Genomic DNA, 20,298 nt, shown 5'->3' with positions numbered 1-20,298 from the left:
CAGGGTCACTATGAATGAGTCAGAACTGACTTGACAGTACTTAATAGCAAAAAATAAATAAAACTTCTAGAGGTTAATTGCTAATTATAATGCTTCTAATGTTGTGAACATTAACAACACAACAATGTTGTAAAAAGGTTTTTGCATTATGAACTGAGACTCAAAAATATTTTAAAATTGTTTTAGTATATGTTGGTTGCTGTTGTTAAGTGCCACTGAGCCGTTTCCGACTCATAGCAACAACGTATAGGGTTTCTGAGGAATGGCTGTGGTTTGATGGAAGAGGAACTGATAGCGATGTATAAAATTGAGCTATATCAGTAAGCTCACTCTGTTCTCTGTCTCAAATAGTCCTCTCCTCCTGTAGGATAAACTCGAATCTAGAATGGCTAGTGCAGCTACAAACCTATTTCAAGGAATTACCTGCTCTTTGTTCTTTCACTTTTCCAAATTCAGAATCTTGGCAATATTCCCTGCCAAAACTGCTGCCTTTTCCTTTAGGTATTCATCTATCCTCTCCTTTTCCTTTAAAGAGGTCTTATCTACACATAATTCTTTTTCGTCTGCTCCAAACCTTGTATCTCTAAACTATGTATTTTCTAGGATATTTAGCATTAAAATATTTAAAATTTATACCCATTCTGATTACACAATAAGGCATGGTTAATATTTGATAGCTTCAGAACACATTTTTTCTTTTCTGACATCTGTTTATTATAAAATTTTATATACATATAAATAAATGTATGTATAAATAAATACATATTATTTAAATATATATTAAATAGGTACATAAATAAAATTTTATATACATATAAATATATCCATATACTATATTACATTTTCATGTTTATGTATGGCTAAAAATATACTCTTTATTAAAAGGGATATCACTGCAGTATAATTCTATTATGTACTTCTACTCTATGCAGCTGGTCAGTGAAGAGAAGGAAGAAAGATACACAATCTTTTAGCATAGCAGTACAGGAAAGAACTCTAAGAAAAGTGTCCTGAAATATGATAGCAATAAGAATATAAAAATTGAAGTAGTATTGCTGTTCAGGTACTATGAGTTCAATTTCACTATTTTACACCTAAGACTGGGATTTTTAGGCTAGGAGTCACTCTCCCTTAGTAAAGCAAGTATTTCATAACTTTAGACTGGCCATCTGAGCTGATGGTAGCAAACACTTGGAATGACAACTAATGCACGATGAAGCAATTTGTTTGGGAATAAGAACAGGCAGGCTACTGAGCACATATATCTTGTTAGTTTCTTATGGCAGACTGGAAGTTACAAAAGAAAGTTAACTTCTGTCCACAGGTAAGACAAAAGACTGGATGATTTCTAATATTTTACCATTTATACTACTGACTGAGTCGTAATCTTGGTTACATATTAGGATCATATGGGAGGACTTGTGAACAACCCACATAACTGGGTTATACTCTAGAGATTTTGATTTAACTAGTCTGAGATGGGGTCCAAGCATCAGTTTTTATCTTCATTTTTTTAAAGTTCTATGTGATTTTTGTACATATACTCCTAAATTTGAAAATCACTAATATAGACAATGAACTCTTTTCTTTTATTAAGTGGGCATGAAATTCTCTGTTTAACTTGAAATAACACTTCTTTTGGATTCTATTAACTGAGGATCCTACTCAAAGTAGACACAAATACCAACTGAGCCTACTAACTTTGTAAGACTGGATACATTTCTTCTTATCCAGGATTTTACCTTATTCTACATTTTTATTCTTACAGAGCTTTACTGTCTCGTAAAAACTGTGCAAAGGTTTCATGTTTTGACTGCTTTTTGCATCTAGTTTATGTGATTGGGAATCTTCAGGTGTCACAGTGACAAGAACACAAGGAGGAATACCATAGGAATATTTAACTACCGCCTTAGTTCAACTATGTTTTCTAGTCGTCTTGGCATATATTTTAGTGCCTGAATTCTTTCAGAGCTGAGCTCAAAGCTAATACAAATGAAGCAGCTGCAACTGCATTGTGCTATATTCACATGGCAGGCCAACTCAGACCATTGTGTTATTGAAATGAGAACACTGAGCAGAGCACCTGGCCCGGAACACAAGCAGCTCTCATTTAGCCAAAGTCAAATTGATGGCATCGTGTAAGTAGAAGTGATGCAAAATTCATAAATATCAATAGTCATTTTATAAAGTACAGTATTAAAGAAAGGAGCCCATTCCAATAACAGGCATTGTGAAACAAATACACACAATATAAGATGTCATCATTTCTTTTCTGAGATCTAAGCTTAATTAAGTATCTGGATAGCTTTTCATCAGTTTATTCAATTTTTCTTAGTCACCCTAGAATATCACTTGAATGTAGTTTTAAAAATATATAAATATACAATAGATGTTTTATTTAAAGGAAAACAGATCTGACAAAGGCATAACGTTCAGTAGGATATTAAAGAAAAAACGAAAATACAGTCTTTAAGAGGCAAAAACTAGTTAGACAACTTATGGATAACATTTAGAGATCAAAGAAATACCCACTGAGTCGGTTTCATCTCATAGCAACCCTATATATGGTTTCCATGGAGCAGCTAGTGGATTTGAAGTGCCAACCTTGTGGTTCAAACTGACCTTGCCCGTCTAGTGCTTATCCTAAAAGGGTTGGTATACCATTGACTGTAGACATTATCAGTAATACCAAGAAAATGCACATACACTAATCCATGCATATTTTATCCATTCAACAATAGTTTGACTGTTTACTACAGGCTAGATAACCTGGTAGGCATGAGGTTGTTACAAATGTTACAAAGATGGTTAGAACAAATATTCACTATCTGTGGGACATGGATCTACAAATAGGTAACTGCTACTCCATGGCATAAAACAACAACTTGAATTAAGGCACGTGTTAAGAAATGCAGGATGAGAATGGAGGAAGGACAGAAAAACTATTCTGCATATCATTGCTTTTTTTCTTATGGCTGTGATTAGATAAAAGCACATTTGTTGTTTTTGTTAGGTGCCACCAAGTTGATTCCAACTCATAGCAACCCCATATAGGGTTTCCAAGGAGCGGCTAAAGTGTATGAATCGCCGACCTTGAGGTTCAAACTGATCTTGAGGTCTAGTACTTACCCTAAAGCTCTACACCAGGACTCCAGAGTACATTCAATCACTGGTGTGGCGCTGTGGGTTACTGCACTGGACTGCAAGGTCAATTTGAACCACAAGGTCAGTGGTTCAACTTCACCAGTCCGTCCGTGGAAACCCAATACAGGGTTACTAGGGGTTGGAAACGACTTGATGGCACTTTAAAACAACAACAACAACAAAACCTATAGGTTCAGTTTCCATATAGTTGTTTTCTACCAATTTCCTACATCATTTTCAAACTAGCTGGCTGTTATCTGTCACCTCTATGTTGTTGTTGTTAAGTACCATAGAGTCAGTTTGACTCATAGCGACCCTGTACATGGTTTCCGAGGCTGTAAATGTTTACGGGAGCAGAAAGCCTCATCTTTCCCCCGTGGAACGGCTGGTCGTTTCGAATTGCTGACCTTGATGTTCGCAGGCCGATTCGTAACCACTACACTACCAGAGCTCCTTATCCTGTTATACTAGTTAACTATTTTAAGTTTTTTCAAAAAGTACAAATTGTTGTGAATGAAGAAAACTTAAAAAGGTTTTGAGCTTCCCTGCTTTGCCTTGATTTCTTTCTGCCTGATCCATCATCAGGTAGCAGAATATGAACACAACCCTTACTGGCTTCTCCTGGATTTCCTTAAACTAACCATTACTCTAGAAGTAATATGAACTGAACAGCTAGAGGTGGCTACACGTCTGATATTGAATGAAGCCCAGCTTGTTAACCATTTGCATCACCCAAGGACTCCTGAATTGGGATGTTGTTGTTAAGTGTCATCAGTGGGTTCTGACTCACAGCAACCTTGCTAACAGGGTTCCTGAGGCTGTTAACTCTTTGTGGAAGCAGAAAGCCTTATCTGTTACCTGCGGGAATGCCTGGTGGGCTCAAACCACTGACTTTGTGGTTAGCAGACCAGTGCTTATACTACAGTGAGCCAGCAGTCCCCTGAACTAGGATAGTGGTAGCAAGAGAAAAAGGAGTCACTTATGAGAAATGCTAAGTATGTACAAATACGTTTCTGTATTAATCCAACTTAGCTTAGTTTTTATTCTTGTTTTGTTTTTTAGCTTAGTTTTTGAGACAAAGCAAAGATTTTAATAAATGGAGTCCTGGTGTGGTGCTGTAGGATAAGCACTGGACCGCTAACCACAAGGTTTGTGGTTCAAATCCACCAGTAGTTCCTTGGAAACCCTATAAGGATCACTATAAGTGGAAACTGACTCCATGGCACTTAGCAATGACAACAACAACACTTCAACAGTCAGCAAAATTTAGTTTGTTTGATAAACCCATTCACAGTCTTGCTCCAGTTTACCTTCCCAGCCTCCTCTCATAATTTTGGCCACATACTTTTTGTTCCCTATCTCACTGAATCCTTTCTACATTTTCTGAAAGAATCAGTCATCTCATGTGTGTCTTTCCAAAATGCTATATTTTCAGTTTGGATTACTCTTTACCTGTTAACTTTCATTCAGCCCTTTGAAAGTCAGCTCAAATAGTGGCTTCTTCAAAACTGTATAAGCCTTAATGCGGTGTGCTGTCAATAACTGCTGTTACAACACTTACAATCTCCTTATAGATCGGTCATTTTTCTGTCTCTACTAGACTACAAATATACATCTCAATGTAAAGAAAACAAAAATCCTCACCACTGGACCAACAAACAATACTCTTATCAATGGAGAAAAGATTGAAGTTGTCAAGGACTTCATTTTTCTTGGATCAACTATTAACACTCACTGGAAGCAGCAGTCAAGAAATTAGATGACGTATTGCATTAGGCAAATCTGCTGCACAAGACCTTTTCAAAGTGTTGAAGAGCAAAGATGTCAGCTTGAGGACTAAGGTGCGCCTGACCCAAGCCATGGTATTTTCAATAATCTCATATGCATGCGAAAGCTGGACAGCGAATAAGGAAGCCTGTAGAAGAATTGATGCTTTTGAGTTTTGCAGCCAGAGTGCTCCTTGGAGGACAAGATGGCCAAACTTTGTCTCTCATACTTTGAACATATTGTAAGGAGGGAACAGTCACTGGAGAAAGATGTTATGCTGGGTAAGATGGAGGGTCAGAGAAAAAGAGAAAGACCCCCAATGAGATGGATTGGTCAAGTGACAGCATTGATGGACTCAAGCATGGCAATAGTATTGAGGTTGGCCCAGGATCGTGCAGTGTTTCATTCTGCTGTGCATAATAAGGTCGCTATGAGTCGGTACCAACTCGATGGCACCTAACAACAACAACTAGACTATGATGCCCAGGATCGGGCAGTGTTTAGTTCGTTCTGTTTTGCATAGGGTCTCTATGAATTGTTACTGACTCGATGGCACCTAACAACAACAACAACTAGACTAAGGTGGTGGTAGTGTGTGGTGGAGTCGGTTCCAACACAAAGCAACCCTGCACAGGGTTTCTGAGGCTGTAAATCTTTACCGGAGCAGAAAGGCTCATCTTTCTCCCACAGAACAGCTGTTAGTTAAGAACTAGTGACCATGAGGTTAGCAGCCCGACTTGTAACATAAACTCTCAGAAAGGGAAAATTCTGTTGTGTTCATTTCTGTTTTCCCCAGACCAACAACAGTGCCAAAAAAAAGTTATCAATTATTGGTGAATCTTTAATACCTTGCCCAAAGTAAGCATTCAATTAAGTATGACAACATTAGTAATTTCAGTCAGGGCTTTCTAAATCCATTTCAACTGTTGCCAGTGAGCTTAAAAATGGAGCCAGGAAGAACAAGGCCCTTTCAGAGACTCCACTACTAGATCTGTTTGTGGTCTACCTGGCAAATGGTGAATATGCTGCTCACCAAAGAGATGACTTCTGAATCCTAGAGACACCAGCACTCGTACTTAGTTCAGCTTCTTTGCAAAGTTAGCATGGAAACTTTGAAAACCTTCTTTGAGAAACTCTAACTTAAAGATAAAAATCTCCAAGTTTGGTTCCTTTTTGCACTACTTATTCATTATTCAAAAAGTCACTGAGTTATTACTTGCACAAATATTGTGTTGATCCAAAAACTAAATATACTTCTTTTCAGAAATATATGAAAGTAATGTAAGTCACATTAGCTATTGATATTATTTGAAAATTTTCAAAATAAAATGTACTTCCACAGACATACAATTATTGCAATTTAGCCAGCCGTATTTGACTTCTATTAAAGTAATATAAATTACCTATCCAGCATTATCAAAGAACAAGGTAGTTCATAAACCAGATTTTTTTCTAGATAACAAGTTTTCTCAGCATCACATTTCTTCTTCAAGATTTTAAATATTCTAAATAGGTACATATTATATATAATATTAATAGCCTTCCCCTTTTAAAAACAGTACAATGAACATAATTTCACTTTTCTTAATGATTCAGGATCATTACTATTAATGTTAATGACTATGCACCATCCTGTAAACAATGTTACCCTTAAGGGCTATTAATAAATTTAAATTAAAACTGTTTGCAACAAAAAATGAGTGCATAAAGGGAAAAGAGAGAAAAGGAAAACCAAAGAACCATAAAAGCCATCTAAATCCATTTAGGATAAAGGCAATCAGCCTTACATTTATCAATAGCCCTTAAGGGTACTCTTGTTTGCAGAATGATGCATACTTCAGTAATTGACATTGATAATAATGACTCTGAATCATCAAGAAAAAGTGAAATTGTTCCCTTCAGCCAGAGCCACCATCTTTCAGTAATCCACCAAGATGACTAACACAAAGGGAAAGAGGCAGGGCATCTGCTGTATGTTCTCCAGGTCTTTCAGAAAACATGGGGTCATTCCTGTGGCTACATACATGCGAATCTACAAGAAAGGCAATATCGCAGACATCAAGCGAATGGACACAGTTCAAAAGGCATGCCCCACAAATGTTACCACAGCAAAATTGGAAGAGTCCACAATGTGACCCATAATGCTGTCAACATTGTTGTGAAAAAGGAAGTCAAGGGCAAGATTCTTGCCAAGAGAATTACTATGTGCTTTGAGCATATTAAGCCGAGACAGCTTCCTGAAGCGAGTGAAGGAAAACGATCAGAAAAAGAAGGAAGCCAAAGAGAAGGAGACTTGGGTTCAGCTAAAGAGCCAGCCTGCTCCCCCCACAGAGGCGTACTTTGTGAGAACCAATGGAAAGGCGCCTGAACTGCTAGAACCTAGTCCCTAGGAATTCATAGTTCTAGCCTGAACTGCTTGAACCTAGTCCCTAGGAATTCATGGCATAACAGGAGTAAAATAAAGAAGTCTGAGATGTACAAACATCAAAAAAAAAAAGTAAAATTGTATTTCTTGTGCAGTTTTGTTTTTTTTTTAAAGGGGGGAGGGCTATGTACTATTTTGTGATATATATATAAATTTAGAAAATTTAAATTCTTGAAGAGAGGTGATGCCTATAAAACGTGTTACCCAGAAATATCTGGTTTATGAAGTACCTCATTGATGGTTACTTTTTCAGACAACACTCTAGGTGAAAGCCTATAAATAGTTGAGTTCTAGGGAGCTAACAGAGCATGGGCTTTGTGACTATAATGTCCCTCGTTATTTCTTTCTGTGTGGTGGCCAAGGTTGTCAGGAGACTAACAACTGGGTAAATGGTTTGTAAGTAGTACTTGTTGTTGTTGTTGCTATGTGCCGTGGAGTTGGTTCCGACTCATAGTGACCCTGTACAGGGTTTCCAAGCCTGGAAATCTTTATGGGAGCAGAAATCCTCATCTTTCTCCCGCTGAACAGCTGGGCGTTCCGAACTCTTGACAGTGAGATTAGCAGCCCGATTTGTTCCTGCTACACGAAGAAGTACTAGCTCTCATTAATATACATCATTGGTTTACTACTTTTAATAAAAAATAATTAGTCTTATTATTAAGATAAGCTTTAGATTAGTTGTCAATTTATTATTTAATGTGAGAATTGTGGCTCCTAATTAATACAAATTTTAAAAGCCCAGCCATGAACTTTATATTCTAATATAGGAAATATTCCAATGTTATCATAACCCAGAGGGACAGTTTTATTTAGTGTTAAAAACAAAACAAAACAAAAAAACCATTTCAGTCCAACATCAATGTTAAGCCAAGTATCAAATTCTAAATACACCCTTTCCACCAAACTCTTTATATGGGTTGTTAGTATTATTATAGTCTCCTGGTGTGGCGCTGTAGGATAAGCACTAGGATGCTAACCACATGGTTGACAGTTGAAACACACCAGGTGCTACTTGGAAACCCAATATAGGATGGCTATGAGTTGGAACCAACTTGACAGCAGTTTACAAAAACAACAACGAAGTATTATTGTACTGATCTCTGCTTTAGTAGGAATATAAGAAGGAAACGAAGGTAGAAAAAATGCTATCTCATTCATGAAAAAAATTTAAAACAGGTAGTTTTGTCTATGAAACAAAGAAATTTAATACAAAGGTATTAAGTCTGATATTTAAATTTTTTTGTTTTAATTTGGTTAGAACATTAATCTAACACTTGCTTGTGAAGTTTAAAAATGAGAAAGTTTATAAAAATGGGAAAGGTTTCATATTAGTAGATAATCTACAAACTCTACAACCCCTTTATGATATAATCAAAAGAAATCTTAATCCAAATTGAACACACATACTGGCTAAACTCACAAATGAATATTAGTTTATATATCACAAAGCATTAGTTCTACTTATAAGATCAATGCAATAGAGAAATTGACCATTTCTACTGACTTGGCTGAATTACAAGAAAGAATCAAACTTCTTTTTTTAGAAACAAACAACTTTATTTCTACTTTGTACTGATTATACCTAGAACAATGAATGACCAGCTTCATGGAAATAATTATTTTCAAGTATAAAAACAGTTACCTTTAATAAACTGACATGGCTAGGAAATATGTGTATTTCTAGCCTAAAAAAGATGATTTTAATATGGGTTACTCTAGTTATATCAAAAATGGTTCAAAACAGGCCTTCAACTGGTAGTCAACTGAACTGATCCTGTACAGCCTTTTCCCCTCAGCAGGATACTGTAATTCAATACTAATTCTAAGTACTGGCTGGTTGGTTTAAGTTGCTACTTTCTTCCAGAGTATTTATTATGCTTAGATTTTCATATAAAACAGGGTGAGGAATGTCTAGCCCTTGAAATCATTTGGTCTGGCCCTGACAAGGCAATCGCAGTTCCAGCAACCACATTAGGAGTGAGTTAATTAAATGTGTGACCAAATACAGCAGTCCACAGTTAAAAAATTTAAGTTGAAAATTTTGTATGGGCTGCAAATGATGTTATAAATTTTGGTAGAAAAAAGGTTCCCCATCCCTGATCTAATAAATGGCATAAGCAAAAATACGGGTTTTCAGGATGAGAACTCATATTGTCTAATTCTATGATAATGTATCTGCAACTACAGAAATCTCATCATTCTCTGCTATATTTCAATTCTGGAATATAAGAAAATTCAGATTCACCCCTCTAAAAAGAGAGAAACCCCACGAGCTTCTCTCCAGAACTTTGATAGGAGTCACCTAGTAGTGTGATAAAAGAACATTCTGCAAAGATTCACACTCTTTGTTTTTTGTTGTTGTTGTTAAGTACCATCAAGTCAGTTCTGACCCACAGTGACCCTGTATAGGGTTTCCAGGGATCAGCTGATGAGCTTGAACCAGCGGCCCTGTTATTCAAAGTGACTCTGCAGTCCAGCGCATTCAACCACAGCGCCACATTTTAATTTAATATACTTAGTTATGGATTCCTGGTGTGGCCCTGTAGGATAAGCACTGGACTGCTAACCACAACGTTGGCAGTTCAAACCCATCAGTAGCTCCTTAGAAACCCTATACAGGGCTCACTATGAGTTTGAACTGACTCAAAGACACCCTACACAGGGTTGCAATGAGTTGAAACTAACTTGATGTCACTTAACAACAACAATACTTAGTTATATATTTTGGAAATACCCCACAAGTAGAAGTAATATTCTCTAAAGCTTTAAAACATTAAACTTAAAACAGTGGACAGTCAATCTGCACAAGTTGACAACTGTGTCTTTTAACCTCAGTATAAGAAGTTTTTGAGGAGCTGCATGGTTTGATTTCTTTTAGTAGTTTTCTCTGACTTTAAGAAGGAAGGTGATAAGTTAGATATTTGGTACTAAGAGAAGAGAATCACTTACTGGTACTTTGAAGGGTGAGGTATTTGCAGTGTCCATGGAGTTGGGTTTCTCTGATGTACTGGTCCCTGAGATACTCCGTCTGCGGGGGGACCTTTCTGCTGGCACCTCTGGATAAGACATGCAAAGAAGAAACATTATTAAGAACCAAAATTTTAGAATCTTTCACTAAATTGTAAACTTACTGTTCCCCACTGTCCCCAAAGTGAGCTTACTTAGAAGCTATATCACATTCTATCTCCATATAATTTGTCTCTTTTTCTTTGTTGAGTTTGAACTATCAAGACTCTAAGGAGATTTGATCAGAGTGAAGAATCTATTTTATTGTGTTAGCATGTGTCTTTTTTTTTTTTCATCTGTACAAATATAAAAATAATTTCCTTGGAGCTATGCATACTAACCAAAAGTTAATTTTAATATCAGCACCTCACAGTGTATGAATCTACTGCTCTGCTTGTCAGCAATCTAGGAGTTAATAGAACCAAACAAAATTTTCTGATATTCTTGTTAACAAGACATAGTCTAGTGTTGTACATGATTTGATGAGTGTTTGCAAAAAGGTCAAAGTTCGGTTCTGTGCAGATGATTCACCAGACTGCAACCAACGGGCCACGAGAAGACTGAAAGCGGCTGCCAGGATAAAATCATATATATGCCTATGCAGATATAAAAATAGATCAGCTTCTCCTTGGTTCTGGCAGTATGACCTTACTCACATCTTACTCTGGAATCCTCAATCTGTTCGAATTGACCTAACAATCTTTGGATTTTGCAGATAATGTGATCTTCTCCAATTTAATAACTATATATATATTAAGGTAACAATTCAAGATTTTTTTACCCACAGTGATAGATATATATACATACATATACACAAGCGTACACAGATGATAGATATATACATTTTATACCTTTATCACAACTGCTTCCCATCTCCACTTCAACTGACAGACACATAGGAATCCAGCTTCTCAGACAACATTAGATAATCTCAACATGGACAAGGAAAAAAAACAAAAAAAACCCACAAAAAGCCACACATCCTAAAAAAGTATTCTGTGTTCTCTTCCAGATCTTAAAAAAACAGGAGTAAATTGTGACTCCGGAGACTAACATTTTGATTCCTGCTGTTCTCCCTTTAAAAGACAGATGCAGTTAAAACTTCCATTTCTGGCCTCCTGGCCCCTGGGATCCGTGCTACTTCCACTTAAGAGAAAGCGTTTTCCTCTGGTTCCCTCCCTCCCTCTCTGTGTCTTGCTCTTCCCCCTCCCTCTCTACAGCTTGCAGAGAGAGCAAGCAAGAAAGAAACACACAGGACTGCAGCTATTCAATCAATCGTTCCCACTGCACATCCTCATTAGTTACTTTCAGGCTATTAACAGACGCCCAACCACTGCTCCCCCAGTTACAAAAAATTTCACTGTATCACATTAATCTGCAACAAGAAAAAAACATTTACTGAAATTTATATTCAGCTAGTGCCAAAAGGACACCATTTTACACAGACCCAGTAATGCACACAAATCAATCCCTCATATGAAAATCCAATTGGAAGTGCTTATCCTATTACTATCTTTGCATGCTGGACACTGATTTTCTTCTCCGTGACTAAAACATATCTTCTTGGTGACATTCTGATCAGTTAAGTCATAAGCCAAACTGCAACATTCCTACTAAAGACTGAGAGGTTGATAACATAGCATCTTATCTTCCTGCAGTATAAGAGAGTTTTGTGCAACTGTTATATTTTAAAATGATGACCAATAATTGTCTCTCAACATCTGTCCAACCATCAGTGGTTAAATCAGTCTTAATGTACAAAGCCATTTTCAGAATTAGGCACACATGACTTCTAACACACATCTCTGAAAAAAAAAATGGCAGTATAATTAGCTCAAATTTGTGGGACTGGCACAAAGCAGTGAATTTAAGCAAATCAGCTTGTCAAAGCACAATGAACAATAAGATCCCCAGACTTTAGAGACATGACTTTACAGAGTGATTATCAAAATTAGAAGCTTATATGGAGAGTGGGGACAAGGCAGGCAAGGAGGGTATTTGTTAAGGAAGAAAAAAATCTAATTATTTAAAAACCTGTTAATTGCCTATAAAGATAATCTGTTATATAAAATTAGAAAGTATAAGAAAATTGATAATTACAATATAATTTACTTTTATCTCTGACTAATTGACAGAGAAACAAAATTGGGAGAGATATATTTTCATTGTTGTTGTTGTTGTTGTTGGTAAGTGCCGTCGAGTCGGTTCCGACTCATAGTGACCCTGTACAGGGTTTCCGAGGGTGTAAATCTTTACGTGAGTAGAAAGCCTCATCTTTCTCCCGCGGAGCGGCTGGTAGTTTCGAACCGCTGACCTTAAGGTTTGCAGCCCGATTCGTAACCACTACGCTACCAGAGCTCCTTAGCAAGGAAAAAATAAACTTGTAAACAATTTTCTTAATTTGTAAATTTCTGGTTAAAGGAAGACAAAATGAAATTAATTTCCTCACTTTCTTGCAAACATAATTTTAGTTTTCAGGCATATAACTCATTAAATAAATACATTTCAGTGTTTTCATTATTTGAAATTATATTGGCAAAATGAGTGGATCACATTTCAAACTCCAATAAGGTATTTATTTATTGTACCTTTTCTTCTCTTTCAGATTCCCTTTCTGTATTATGATGTAACTTAAAATTCTGTTATTGAGTCCAGAAAAGGAAATTACATTGTTCCTGAAATAAAACGTTTGCCACTAAAAAGAAGGAAAGAAAGGACACTAGGTAAGCTAAATCAACTGATAAGAGTAAGAAGTCTACACTATATCACTTCCTCTGAAATATCTAAGTTTCTCAGTTCTCAGAAGATTCATACTATTTGAAAGCTGGGGGAAGAATACAAGAGGACTTCAAAAAGTTTGTGAGAAAATGGAATGAAAAGACAGTGGAATTTGTCCATGAACTTTTTGAAGCCCTCTTGTAAATCCACCCCCCAAGAACCACCGGCCACTTAAAGGTAAGAGAGGAGCAACTGCAAGAGTGTGATTAATACCCTGCTGGATCAATCACAGTCAGGCCTGCGTATTAAACTGATCAAGCTACTTTTAACTTTAAATCTCCAAGAAGAAAGCAAACTGCTACTGTGGTCTTACAGCAACATTTCTGCTGAGTCGAAGGAAAATCTATACTGGTTCCACGAGGCCAAAATAAAACAATTGTCTCCCTTACCCTGCTCTCTTGCATTATTTCACCTGCTGCAAAATGAATGCTCCTTTCATAGTTACGATATTTAATTACAGTCATTTTTGAAAATGCTTTACTTTCTGAGACTGGGGCAAGAGACATGCAAGATTGTGTGTAGATATTTTAGTAGATAATGTTCTGAAAGTGCTTCATTTACATTCTCATCCTCTGAAAATAATATTTTTCATCTTTAAATTAGAAGGCAAATAAGTTATAATAAGCCCCTCAAAGTTTTAAATTGCTGTCTTTTGTCGTTGGGTACAAACTGAAATGAGGTGACAGATGACAAATAAAAAATAAGAAATAGTCTCCAACTCAGCTCTACAGTAATTCAATGAATAAGTTTAGGTGCTCTTTCTGGCAATTCTACCATCTCTGTGATTCTGTGTATGCCATTTCACCTCTCCGGTCCTCGTCTTAATTAGTTCATTCAATGGACTATTCAGAACAACCAGAGAGCTACTGTTGATAAAGACAAGATTAATGAGTTTATGCACTTTGACACAAAATAAGTTTTTTGGAAGAAAGGGGCTCTCCAAATCCAAAGTGTTGTATTAATATTAACATCATTGCCTCAACATACACTTTTTCTTCTTACATTGGTGTAAATTGGAAATTTATGTGAATATGCTTTCTTTGAAATGTATGGCAAAGAGATGGACAAGTGAATAATTATAGGGGTAAATTTGGGAGTCCTGGTGTGGTGCTGTGGGCTGTGTTGGATTGCAAGGTCAGTTTGAACTGTAAGGCCAGCGGTTCAAGCTCAATAGCCACTCTGCGGAAACCCTATACAGGCATGCTATGAGTTGGAACTGACTCAAAAGGCACTTAATAACAACAACACATTTATTTTGGAGGAAAATGTGCTAGTTTGACAAATAAAAGTAAGCTGCTGCCTTTTACTAATAATGTGCTCATAGATTTTAGTTCATTTATCAGGAAGGAAATGTAAAAAATCCCTGCATGTCTTGTAAGCAAAGGGATAATCATATATTTGGGGGAACCAACTCTAAGATTCTAAGGAGCTACTTATTTTTCTTTAAGTTAGGGAAAGCAGTGCGCTAAAGGCACACTACAGGAAAGACTGAGGCAGTGACTACATCCCCACAAAATGAAAGTGTTATCAGTGTGTGGCTGTGAAACATTTACTTTCCATAAACATTTGAAAAGACAATACTGACATATCCTATAATATACAGAAAGACTGGCCTAGAGTAGTTTCTCAGAGTAAAATCTTTGAGGGAATAGCGAGCATAGTTAGCTTAGGTTGATACTGCATATAAACTATTTTATTAGTAACCATCTGGCATTGTAAGATAAGCACTGGACTGCTAACTGAAAGGTGGTGGTGGTGATGTGCCATGGAGTTGGTTCCAGCGACCCTGTTAGGACTGCAGTTCAAATCCACCAGCCACTTTGTGGAATAAAGAGATTTTCCATTCCTGCAAAATTTATAACTTTGAAAATCCTATATATGATCATTATGAGTTGGAATTGTCTCTGTGTCAGTAGGTTTGGTTTTTATAGCATTCAAGGCTAGGGGAAAAGATCAAACCAAAATATACCTCTGTATCAAATTACAATCCCTGACTTTTCTAAATTGCTGTTTGCTTTCATTGAGTTGGCTCCTCACTCATGGTGACCCCATGGCACAATAGGATCTGACTGTTGTGAGCTATAGAGTTTTAACATGGGCCGATTTTTTTGGAAGTAGACTGCCAGGCATTTCTCTTCCTAGTGTCTGGTCAAGCCTCCACTGACAGGTGGGCGGTGGCTGCATATTAACTAGGAACTTAACTTAGGTCTCTCACATGGAAGGTGAGAATTCTACCACTGAATCACCACTGCCCTCATTATATGTATGAATGTTGTTGTTAAGTGCCATTGAGTTGGTTCCGACTCATAGTGTTCTTGCATAGGGTTTCCAAAGAGTGACTGGTAAGTTTGAACCTTGTCATTCAAACTGACTTTACAGTCCAGTGCTTTATCCACAGCACTACACCAGGGTTCCATACGTATGAATAATGCCATACAATTTGACAATAGGTACAACCAAGAGAAAAAAAAGGGGAGGGGGGGGACTTACAAATTTTATACATCCTTAATTAAGTGATTCTATTCTTGAGGGATTATGCTAGTTGAAATTGTAAAATTTCCAAAGGTATGTGTATAAGGATGTTTAGTACAGCATTTTAATAAAAGTAAAAATACTGACATTTTCTACATGCCAGACCACAGAGTATGATACATCCATACATGAAATAGTACACTGACATTTAAAATGATATAGAAATATTAGTAAAGAAGAGGTTCGTAATTTTAAATGAAAAAATAAAATTAAGTAAGAGTCAGGTTTTGAGAAATATATTTACATATGAAGGGACTATAAAAAGTTGGTAGAAAAATTCCATTATCTTTTCATTACATTTTCCCATACTTTTTGAAGCCCCTTCATATGTATAAAAAAAGAAGTCTAAAAACACATTCTCTAAAATTTATTAAGAGTAATGTATAATGGATTATCATTTTCATCTTCCTGCATTTTCTAAAGTTTTAACAGTAAAAACTGCTATTATAATTTTCTTTAAAAGTATTATTTTAAAAAAGTAAAATCAGATTACCATTCCCTGCTGTAACTTCTATCCTTAAAACAGTACTGACTGTTTAAAAACATGTGTTGAATGAATAATTAACAGTGTGACCTAAAATAAAAAACAGTACCAAAAAAATACAAAATAATCAAGTTCTGCTTTTAATGTTAGCTTTCATAGACAATTTCATGAAATAAATCATTTTATTTATCCAACTATTAACATCTTTGTTGTTGTTGTTGCTGTTGAGGTTCAAACTAACCAGCTACTCCTTCAAAACCCTATATAAGGTCACTATGAATTGGGACCTACTCGACAGCACTTAACAACAACAACGACGAGAACAGCCAGAAAGCTCCTTAAGAAGTCAGGACAGTGAGACATGTTATCAGGAGGGACCAGTAGCTGGAGAAGGAAATATTTTCAATTTGTAGTTGGTTGTGTCCACAGTTGCAGAACCGCTAGATACTGAGGATCAAATGTGGTTCTTTCACACCCCCAACTATTCCACTTTATTTAAGCCCTGGTAGTGCAGTTATATATTAGGTTGCTGCTAACTGCAAGGTCAGTAGTTCGAGTCCACCAAGCACTCTGTGGGAGAAGGATGAAGCTTTCTGCTCTTATGAAGACTTACAACATAGAAAACTCTATAAAGGGTCATTATGAGTCAGAATCGACTCCATAGCACACCACTACCACCACTAGCAGCACAGCCAGAATGTTCCTTAGAAGACCAAAGGATGGCAAGACTTGATCTCTTATACTTTAGACATATTATCGGGGAGAGACCAGTCTCTGGAAGAGGACATTAAGCTTGGTAAAATGGAAGGTTAGCCAAAAAGAGAAAGACCTCCAACAGGATGGATTGGCACAGTGGCAGCAGCATATGGGCTCAAGTGTAACAACATTGTAAGGATGGCACAGGACCCGGCTATGTTTTGTTCTATTGTGCACAAGGTTGCTATGAGTTGCAACCAACTCGACAGCACCTAAAAACAACAACAACCAGCAACACACCTTCTCCTCTCTGATTTATCCCCTGTGGGATAAAGCACTAGGCTGCAAGGTCAGTTTGAACTACAAGGTCAGCAGTTCAAACTCACCAGCCGCTCCTTGGAAACCCTGTATAGGTTCGCTGAGTCGGAACCAACTTGACAACACATAACCACTACAATCACAGTTTAAAAAACAGAAGTGGTGGAACTCCCAAGACTATGGTCCTTAGTCAACCTTCAGGTCTGAAGTGAACTCATCCTTTTGCCTTAATTTTCAGTCAAACAACGGACAGGTAAATATGTAAGGGGACCATTAGCACTATTGAGGTATGCACACCTTAGAATAAACCATTTGAGATTAAAAGGGCAACATTTATGAAAGAACAAAGTCCAGAAGGGTTGGCACAGGAGTAGTAAGGGAAACAAAAACATAGGGAAGAAGTAGGATATGGGGGAATTGCAATCAATGAGATGAAACAAAATACACACAAATTGCCGAATGTGAAAGTGATGGTCTGCTCTATAAATCTCCTTCTAATTCACAAAAACAAGTCTAAAAACAAAAAAGGAACAGAGAAAAATATTTTAAAATATTATAATAGAAATATAGACGGGTTATAAAAGGAGCTCTGGTAGTGTAGTGGTTACGTATCGGGCTATGAAACGCAAAGTCAGCAGTTCGAAACTACCAGCAGTTCCGCGGGAGAAAGATGAGGCTTTCTGCTCCCGTAGAGATTTACAGCCTCGGAAACCCTGTACAGGGTCACTGTGAGTCAGAACCGACTCCATGGCACATAACAACAACATAAAATGTAAATACTTCTTTCATGAGTAATTTGCTTGGAGGAAATGTTGTAATGATTATAGCTAATACCAAGGTGTTTGCTATGGGCTAAGCACTGAGTTTAATATTTAGTTTTATTTAATCATGGTGCTGTCTATACTGTAATAATAATTATTATTCTATTTGATGGTAGAAAGACAAAAATTTTGAAATAATCTCATCAATGTGAAACTGAATTCAGAAAACTTAGCAAGAAAGCTGAACAAATCATAGAAAAACACTTAGAACATTTTAATTTGATGAACAATGATGTAAGGAACCAAAGTAACATTTTCACAGTAAAAACCTACTTATGACTGGCTTGGAAAACACACACACACACACACACACACACACACACACACACACCCCAAAAAACCCCAAACACTTCACAGAAGCAGTCACTTTAACATAAGTCTAAACACTTCACATTAATAGCAACCAAAGCCAACTCCTAGTGGTTTTGTATGTAGAATAATGAAACATGAGTGAATGGAAAACCTCTGCTAATTATAATTGTTCACAGGCCCCTTTTAATATTTTTTTTTATTATATTTAGAAAACAAGTGTTGTAATGTTATTCTCAAAAGAGAAATTCTACAGCTCATGTTAAAAAAACCTTTTTAAAAATCAATAAAATTTCAACAAAGCATAATGAAAAATTGAATACACACCATACTGTGCTTTGCACCAATTCAAGTCACTGAAATTTTAAGAGTGTACAGTACTGCTGCGAATGGGGCCACTTCACTGTCATACTATTTTCCCTTATACTGTAGAAATTATGACAATAGTAAACCGGATGAAATATGTCACTGGTTCCAGTCATTAATCTATGAGATAAGCAAATATCTCTATGCTGTAGATATAAATGAACAGGATTCTTTTCTTACAGAAGTCCCAGAAGAAGTTTAAGAAACAAAACAGGAAGGAAGAACTAGTAGTTGGAAATGGATTGGCATCTCCTCTTCAGTAAAGAAGGACTTTAATAACAAATGACAAAATGTGAAAGGCTTTCACAAAAAATAAAGTTACATATTCTTTCTTGGAAAGCTTAAACATTGAGGTAGAGAACATTATAAAAGAAAAACAACAATTGCAGAGAAAAGAAAACTACATAGTACATTTATATAGCGGCTAACACCATACCACATGGGTGTATTACAGACTCCACCATTTTCAGTAGAACATTCTTTGCTGTATTCCATTTTTACTGCTTTAAAGCCTGTATACTGACAGTCATAACCATTCAGCAGCTCTGAAATACAAATCTCTAGAGCCACTTTAATTTTATCCAATTTGTATCATTTAGACTGTAGTACTTCAAACAAGCACTCCTTTCAAGTTTGCACGCCCTTGACACTAACTTCAATACATACAAATTGGTGATAAGTACAGAAATGTGGTGACTTTTCAAAAAGTCAAGCTATCCTGTTTCCTCCACCTTTTCTTTGTTTCATCAAGTTTATTCTTTCTTTATTTAAAAACAAACCATTTCTTCTCATTTATATAATAAAACAGGTATTTTCCTGATTAAGGACTCTGAACACCCACAAGTATTCCATTTTTTTCAGTTTAGGGTTTCACATGATGGTGGATGAGATGATGGAGTATTTTTAGTGAACAAAACATTCTCAACTCTTTCCAAGGCTAAGAAAATAGCCCAGGGATAATTACAAATGATATGTGAAATAATATGTGATATGTAAAATTGCAAATACAAAGCATCTCTGGTTCTAAATGATAACTTGAGAGATCTTAATAACAACAATAGAAACATAATAATGGTAACGCCACCAAACTCCAATTTATTAAGTGTTATTACATGTTAAGTGGTTTATATGGGTTACCTCTTCCATCTTTACAACAGTTCCTTTGGAACTGGAATTAACCACCACACTGTACAAATAAGAAAACAAGATGCTCTTTTACTCTGCCCACTGATGAAGGGAAGAATGAGGATTTCAATCTATGCAGTCTATATCTAGAACCTGTGCTTTTAACCACCAAACATGTTATACTATGCTTGAATAATTTAGAAAAAAGTACAGTAAGTAACCATGAAGAATCCAGTTTTCTCTCTTCTTCCTACATAACCCACAGAACTTAAACAATTTATAATGACCTTTCATATTTTTTAGGAGAAATATATCATACTCATTGAGGAAAAGCCCATTAAAGCAAAACCTCAATCCCGGAATAGTGATGGTGATAAGAATATTCTAGAAAAGAAACACAGAAATATGAGGTAGTTCATCACACACATTGTATATATTATTGACCTAAAATGTATACAGAGTCCTGGTGTGGCACTATAGGATAAAGCACTGGACTGCAAAGTTGGTTTGAGCCACAAGGTTGGTGG

General features: G+C 36.4%; 1 protein-coding gene and 1 pseudogene across 4 annotated transcripts in view; one reads left to right on the top strand and one right to left on the bottom strand.

Annotated features, from left to right (window-relative positions):
- Positions 1–20,298, bottom strand: part of RASAL2 (RAS protein activator like 2) — a 450,535-nt gene that overhangs the window by 115,167 nt on the left and 315,070 nt on the right. For 3 of the 4 annotated variants that reach the window (XM_006867078.1, XM_006867077.1, XM_006867080.1), the window contains one exon: positions 10,286–10,392. In XM_006867078.1, the coding sequence (XP_006867140.1) occupies positions 10,286–10,392 (107 nt within the window). Of the gene's footprint in view, positions 1–10,285; positions 10,406–20,298 lie in introns of those variants that run through there. The other variant, XM_006867079.1, reaches the window with a different exon arrangement.
- On the top strand, positions 6,846–7,322 carry LOC102815356 (annotated as a pseudogene).

Source organism: Chrysochloris asiatica, unplaced genomic scaffold, assembly GCF_000296735.1.
Source record: "Chrysochloris asiatica unplaced genomic scaffold, ChrAsi1.0 scaffold00100, whole genome shotgun sequence".
NCBI lineage: Eukaryota > Metazoa > Chordata > Mammalia > Afrosoricida > Chrysochloridae > Chrysochloris > Chrysochloris asiatica.
Note: the sequence above shows the minus strand (reverse complement) of the source record. Positions and strands in the feature narration are given on the sequence as shown.